This window comes from Montipora foliosa, chromosome 10 (genome assembly GCF_036669935.1).
Source record: "Montipora foliosa isolate CH-2021 chromosome 10, ASM3666993v2, whole genome shotgun sequence".
In the NCBI taxonomy this organism is placed as follows: Eukaryota; Metazoa; Cnidaria; class Anthozoa; order Scleractinia; family Acroporidae; genus Montipora; species Montipora foliosa.
The window spans coordinates 2,204,247-2,211,746 of record NC_090878.1 but is presented as its reverse complement, the minus strand read 5'-3'; the positions used below and the strand labels follow the sequence as shown (position 1 = coordinate 2,211,746).

The following is a 7,500-nucleotide window of genomic DNA, read 5'->3' as shown; positions in this document are numbered from 1 at the left end:
CACAAACGTGCCTTTGGATGAAACAATAGAGATCCTGGTCAACAGAGCCTTTACGAACAATTGGTTCAATACAACACACTATTCTCTCTGCATAATTAATTAGCTCATTGCAAAACACGCCGTTATCCCATCACATTCCCCCGTTTCCGCCCGTGCTGATAGCGTCAGTGATACTTTGCGCCATTTCGAGTTTAAATTTGGTCTCTCCGCTTGGAGCGTGGTCTTTTCATCCTGTACTCCACAAAGACAGTAGTCTTTTGCTATTAACCTTCCGCTTGGTCTACCACCACCAGCTCGCCGTTTCCATGGCGGATCAATTTAATGCTCTTCCTGACCCTCCGGCTACTGCTGGAGCGCAGCAAGTCGCAGAGCCGGCACAAAATCTTCCTCAAGAGTTGGAACCCATAGCTGAGCCTGCCGCGGCGCCTGTCGCCCCAGTAGAGACGTGGTAACTTTATTCTTGTTTCTGCTTCGCTTTTTGTAGGGGTAGTCTTGCTACGTTTGTGGAAGATTTTTTATGCTTAGCCCGGTTAGCGTTTTGTCTTCGGTCGCGTAATTTTCATACGGATTTTGGTGTTGTTTTGGTGCGCGATACAAACATTCTGTCAGCACGTGCCCGTTTATTGTCCACGCTTTGTTGAACTTTTTCACAAGGAATGTTACCGCCTCGTGCGTTGTTGTCTACCTGCTTACTGCCCCTCGTTTTCCTTAGTTCCAAATTTTTCCCTCGGTATATTGGGTTTCGCCTTGGTATCTGTTTATTTTAGTATTTAAGGAAATTCTTAGTTTCTGGCATGATTAATGTGGGACGGGTGTTCAAATCGGTATTCCACCAGTGAAGAGTTTTATGGAGCGTTTGTTTGTTTGGTATACCGCTAATTTTTACTGGCGAAGGGATATCCTCGGTAGACGTTGCGATCAGTGTACTTATAACTTAAGGATTTCCGCCAGTTGAGACAGTTTTGCGCGGTCTCGGTATAGCTTCATTTGTATGGTTGCGCTTTTTTCAGTGTTACGCTTTGCCGCGGGTTACGGCGATATTATGACGTACGATGTTATTGTTTTCTTGCACTGTTTGTTTTATCATGGTCTCCTTCGGTGGGGAATGTTTGGTATGCCGCCAGCTAGTGACTTTTTAGGTTAATTATTTTTGGAGAACGTTGGGGCATGTCGCTGGTGAAGACAATAGCCTCAAGTGTGTTTTCTTTTTCATGATAGGCTGCCGATCGCATCAGAGTATTAGAGGAAAAGGTCATTTCCTTGGAACGTCTTAGGACTCTAGACAGTTCTGAGTCAGCCTTGGCTGCGCTTCGTCGTTATATAAATCGACCAGCAGCGATGTTTGACAAGTATGAGGCGGTTGAGCTCTTACAGTCGTTGTTGCGTTTGGCCAGAAACGAGAACCACCAAAAAGCCGATGAGTACGCTGCCGCTTTGGATGAGATAAAGACCAGGTCGGATTTTGTGAATGACCAACAGCTTCAGCTTCTTTTTCTGGGATTGTTGGGGGATCCCGTGCGAGCAAAGGTGGCCAAAGACGCAAACGCGATTTTGAAGGGAGTCGGAAAGACACCTCCACCTCCCATGCCTGTTCGTCCTGGTTCTGCAATGCGCATGCCAGCCCCCTATCCTGGCCGTTCCCAGGTTCAGTGCTTCAGGTGCTTAATTAAGATGGGGACATATCGCTCGGGAGTGCCGTGCCCCACCAGCGGGGCGACAGTTTGGTCGCGGTCGTGTTGGACAATAGTCTCTTATGACTCAGTTTTCAATAAATTTTTGTTCTCGCATTAGTTTGTTTAACGTTTTCTTTTTCACCCTATTTCACTCACTTTCTTCGTTGACCTTGGGGGGGCCTGCTCTCTGTCTCAATTTCGGACCTAGTTCGGAGCTCGGGGTCAACGAAGTGGTGGTTCCCCTGCTTTTGGCTTATTTCCGCGTTTTTCCGTTTATCAAATTTCTCCCTTTTCTTTATAGGGTCCTGTTTCATTTTATTCCAAAGTTAGTGCTCTTGCTCCTCCTTCCGGTGATATCCCCGTGTGTAGTATAAGGCAGGGGAGCTCTCCTTTCGTTGGCCCCCTTCCTTCGCCGAGTTTGGTCGTTGCTTCAACGGACCTGGCTAACATCGAGCAGTTACGTTTCTTTAATCCTACGTTTTTCAGAGCCGGAGAAATTCATAATCATTTGCCAGTGTGGGAGCGATTGCTTAGTGGTCATAGCTCATCTCAAGCGAACTTTTTTGACATTGTCCGGGAGGGTGTGAAGGTCGACTGTTTTTTCAAGCCGTTTTGGAGTACCGTTTAGAATTATGGTTATTAAGAGGAATTTGAGTAATGGGGAGAATTAAAGGGCAGTCATGTTGGAAACGTTTGGTACCCGTGTTGTTTGCCAATTTATGAGTTGTTGTCGTGGTGGCGAGGGCAGGAGCGGACTCTTCCCATAACTTAATCCTATGCGGTGAAGTAATGAGTATGCAGTGAGGATATGGTACTATTTATTTTCCAATTACGGGTCTCGATTAACAGTATGGAATCACACGTTTTTTAGTTTTCCAAAATTACACCCAAGAGAAGAGAACAGAGAGAAGAGGCCGACCGTTGCTCTTGACAACCCGAATGCTACAAACAGTGACTTACGGCATCTACCGCAACTCACTGCAGGGGTGGGCGCCACTCCTAACCCGTTGCATGCACTACTTGTTCCCAGTAATACTGGTACTCATTTTAATCACCATGAATGGATGGAAAGCTGAGTGAACTTTGGAACGCACGAGCTGGGATTCGAACCCGGAGCGCTGGAATGCAGTCCGCGAGCGATACCCACTACGCTACGCGCGCTCCACTTAAAGAACTACCGAGAAATCTTAGGGTGCGGTGCGTTCGATTGACCCTATTCCGGAATAAGAATACGGAGAGTGATGATTTAAAACGGTATGTTTGGCGTTTTGAAGCAACAAGGGTAATAAAGATATGTTTAAAACATCATTTTAGCAGGTGTTTGACAATCTTAATGTGAAACTCCGTAAACACCATGGATAGTCTTTCACTATCCATGGTAAACAAGAAGAATTTCTAACTTCTATTCAATGTATTCCTATTCCTATTCCGGAATACGGTCAATTGAACGCGCCCTTAATCATGGAGTCGATACTATTTCCCGCGGTTAAGGTTGAAACTAACATTTTTAAACCCGATAAGACACTGCTGCCCGTTTTTTTAACATTGAAAACACACATAAATATTTAAATCCAAAAGCTTCCTACTGCCGGCCAAAGAAGATAAACATCTTTCTACAAAAGATTTTCATTTTGTAGGCAATAAATGAGACCCTGACTTTCAGAATTTCATCGGCTCTCCTGAAGTTGTTATCTTGATCTCACACTTGGTCAATAACGTAAGTATCACACGCTGCTATTCAAAGTAAACTCCATAGACTGTGGCGGCGGCAAACAGTGAACCGTTCTTAAACACAAAAGAAGCAAAAGTGTCAAAATCCGTATCCCAAAGACATCTGCTACCAATTCGCATGGCTTGATTCTCCATTTGTCCAATATGAACTAGGCATATGATTTTGTAGCGAGGTATGTTGAGCTCTTTTACTCTATTTTTCACCGAGTCCGAAATCGTCTTCGACAGCTGTCGGCAATGCTCGGCATCGTATTTCGTTTCGGCAAGCATATCGGTCAAAATTTCTTCGAGGATTGAGCGCACATCTCCCTCAGGAAATTTTCTGTCCGGTGCCATTTTGAAAGTATTTTCAACGGCGAGTTGGGGTGCCCGCCGTACCTCTTGCCTTGAAGACGAAGCTGCTATCGATTGTGTCACTGAAACACTGCTTGGAGGACGTGCTCTGTTCGCTCCTGGAGCTAAAAGCTCTCTTCCGGCTTTCACTGGCCTTAGATTCTTTGCTGCCTTCTCCGTTTTGGTGTCCTTCAAAGTTTCTACCGGTTCAACTTTTGGTACTTCTGTACTCATGTCTACTTCCAATCACTCCAAACTGCGTTTACAAACCACGGTCGAATAAATTCACCGGCAATTTTTTCGATTATTTGATCCGACAAGTTCAATCCCCTGTGAACGTTGCACTCCTTGAGTTTTTATTAAATTACTCCTTCTAAAGGCTCGCGCTGATTTGTTTGTTCTAGTAGTTATAGCGACCTTAGAAAGCAATTACTTTCTAAAATCAGAAGCGCTTTTGAGGATTCAGCAATCACTTCTTTTGTCCAAAAAATATTCAATCTGAACTCATTGTCTGGGAGATTTGACATAACACAAAGGTTTAATTGTGTATGTTTATATTGAGGCACAGCGGTCTCCTGCATACAAAACCAATCATCATCAAAATTGAAATAAATGCAGTCTTTGTTTGAAAGAAAGAAAGATAGGAGGGGGGTTTCTAAACAAACTGCACCGGTGCTGCTTGTGTGTGGGCGGGATGTGGTGTCAAGTGGGATAAAAGGGTCAATTGGATGCGGTAAGAAATGCAAAGGATGACTTCGTTTGCACATCCTTGAAGTGATTGTTGTCCATGTAATTTTTGTACGTGTAATTTGCTTAAAATAAAGTTTTATTTTTGGAAACCAGCGTGGTCCTAGTGGTTTCTTTCAGACTACTATTCAAAACGGGCCCACATGCTGTCCTTGTCACAAAACATTACCCTTAATTGGTATAAAAGGAGAACGACCTAAGACTGATAATTCTCAGCATGCAACGAGCACTAAGCATCAAGTACTATTTATGGAAAGATCCTCCAACATGATTTCAGGTTCATTATCGTAATTTCTCGTTCACCGCGTTCTGGCACTGCGCCAAATGAGAGGCCAAAAGCACAGAAACGCTGGGCACACTTTTCTCAGGAACAAGAAAGGAGGCCTGTCTTTCAAAACGGGTGGACTGCGGAATTCTTGTTATTTAAAGAGATGCCTTGGTATAGGTCAAGCGTCAAATGATTGAGAGAGGGAGGGAGGCAAGTAGTTGGAGAGGGAGGGGTGAGTTGTCCCTGGGTTGATCATAACACCCACATGAGGAAGCACGCGTCGTTGAATTCAATTACCTCTTTTGAGGCTGAAGCATTCTTAGGGGAAAAAAACAGATCCTTAACAACAGGAGTTCGACCACACTTGAAGCCATCCATGTGGAACAAGAATACTGAAATTAATCCATCCTATCTTTCCCTCAATTTCCAGACATCGTCTTCTGCAGTGCTCCAGCCGCACTGAGCCCTTTACACCGCAGTAAAACTTCGCTATCTTTCTTCTCTTTTCACTTGTTTTAATGCTTCTTCATAGGAGATAGGTTTGGGTCGGTTTTCCTTTATAAACTGCCAAGAAAACAAACAAATTTACGCGGTGAGCCTTAACCCTTCCTGGTACTTGTACACATTCATTGCCGTGAATTTGACATTTTCAATTCCCACGACCTGCTCACCTCTGACCTTGTAACTCAGTCGGTAGACCAGCGGTGATCTAACCCGAAGGCCGTGGGTTCAGACCCTGGTCAGAGTTTTTCTCTGTCCTTGTGTGGACCCAATTCCATCATTAGTAGGGCTAACGCTCACATGGTTTACATGGGTAGAAATAGCTCTTCACATTACCCTCCAGTTGTTAATTCTGTTTAAATATAAGTGCTACACGGCCAACGTTTGCAAAAACGTAACCCTTCCAGAATCCTTGTACTTGTACATACTCATTTGCCGTAAAATTGACATCTTAAATACCCACAACTCGCTCCCGTCCGACCTTGTAGCTCAGTCGGTAGAGCAGCGGTGATCTAACCCGAAGGTCGTAGGTTCAATTGCCACCCTGGTCAGAGTTTTTCTCTGACCTTGGGAGGTTCCATTTCCATTAGTAAGACTAAACAGCACTTCACATTACCACTACAATAGTTAATTCTTTAACCTGGCTTATTGCGCAAACAAGCTCGAATTCTCTTGAATTCGCATCCTACACCATTTGCCCCTATCTTGAGGTGTCTAAGGCATTGATTCATGTGATTAGGTCTAACGAACTCATGTTCGTATTTCGGTTTTAGCATTGAGTTAAGTCATGGTTTTCGGTTGTACTTCAGACCTCGGTTGTTCAAAAGGTGGATAACGCTATCCACCGGATAAATCACTATCCAGCGGATAAACACTAGCAAAACGTGAGCACTCGAGAATGAGCCATTTAGTTCGACGACTCTTCAGTTATTTCAGGTGCAAATTCTGGTTTGCGAATCGACTTACTATGCGTTGGCGAATCGACTCGACGTGTGCAGGTGAATCAACTGGTAGGCGAAAGTACTGCTATCTTATGAGAATCCACACCGAGTACTTAACGACAGCCCAAATTTTATGATTTCAAACAATACCGCAACAGCCGCCAATGATGAAAGACGAAAAAAAAAAAGACCACAGCCAGAGAAGGAAATCCAGTGGATTCGTACCCACCCAATTTCAGACGATTCGTACCCACATTCGGATGATTCGTACCCAACCTATAGTCGATAGCACCTCAAGAGCAGGACATTCGACCGAAAATGATTTTAGCTTAACAGGCGACATTGACCTTCCGTTGTTGGACAGTTTCGTTCTTAGGGCATCCCAGACGTATAGACGACCAGAAAAGTATAGAAGAAAAAGCACCGAAACTTGAAACCACATCAATGGCAAAAAATCGGTCTGGGAACTACAGAGTAGCAAAAGAACCACGTTCCTCTAGCAAGGTGGATTGATTGTCATTCCGCACTCGTTCACTATCTATTTTGAAGCTTAAGGATACAACCATTTTTCTTATATAAATCCTTACATTTCGACGGTTGCGTAACAGGCCTCGCGTTCTTGGAAAGCCGATTAAACTCTCCCCCGATTAGAGATTAAACGGTGATTAGGTTAGAATGTTCCTTAGAGAGCACCCTTACCCTTCGATTACCTATGGAGGAATATCTATGACAAAATTTTGAAATAAAATCGTACAAATCATAAATGCATCTATTCAAAGCTGAATGGCAACAAGCCGATTCTACAAATGGCCATCATGGAAAGAGGCATAAGCAGAGAGGCATAACGCAAATAGCCATAATGCGAATAGGCATAACGCAAAAAGGCACGATGCAAAGACGCATAACGCAAATGGCCATAGCGCAAAAAGGATAACGCAACGAGGCATAACGCAGAGCCATAACGCAAAGAGGTATAACTTAAACAGGAAGAAAAAGTTCGATAGCGATTATATGTCCTTTCCCTTGAACAATCGATTGACGTTTTTTTTAGAGCTGAAATTATTTACGGAGTACACAGCTAGTCTCCATTCTTCAAAGGGCCTTTGTGTTATGCCTCTGCGTTATGCCTCACTGCGTTATGCTTCATTGCATTATCCTTTTTGCGCTATGGCCATTTGTGTTATGCGTCTTTGTGTCATGCCTTTTTGCGTTATGCCTATTTGCGTTATGCCTATTCGCATTATGGCAATTTGCGTTGTATGCCTCTTTCCATGATGGCCATTTGCAGAATCGGCTTGTTGCCATT

The 7,500-nt window shown here is 43.9% G+C and overlaps 1 protein-coding gene across 1 annotated transcript; it reads right to left on the bottom strand.

Moving 5' to 3' along the window:
• Positions 1-2,491: 2,491 nt before the first annotated feature.
• LOC137973410 (dynein light chain Tctex-type 5-B-like) lies at positions 2,492-5,309 on the bottom strand. Its single transcript, XM_068820208.1, has 2 exons — positions 5,050-5,309; positions 2,492-4,312 (listed from the first exon to the last, which is right to left on the bottom strand). Exon 2 carries the CDS (start codon positions 3,969-3,971, stop codon positions 3,408-3,410), a length of 564 nt encoding a protein of 187 aa, XP_068676309.1. The 5' UTR covers positions 3,972-4,312; positions 5,050-5,309; the 3' UTR covers positions 2,492-3,407.
• Positions 5,310-7,500: the final 2,191 nt, after the last annotated feature.

Excerpts from the sequence above, each read along its gene's own strand:
- LOC137973410 (XM_068820208.1), bottom strand. The coding sequence starts at position 3,971 with ATGAGTACAGAAGTACCAAAAGTTGAACCGGTAGAAACTTTGAAGGAC.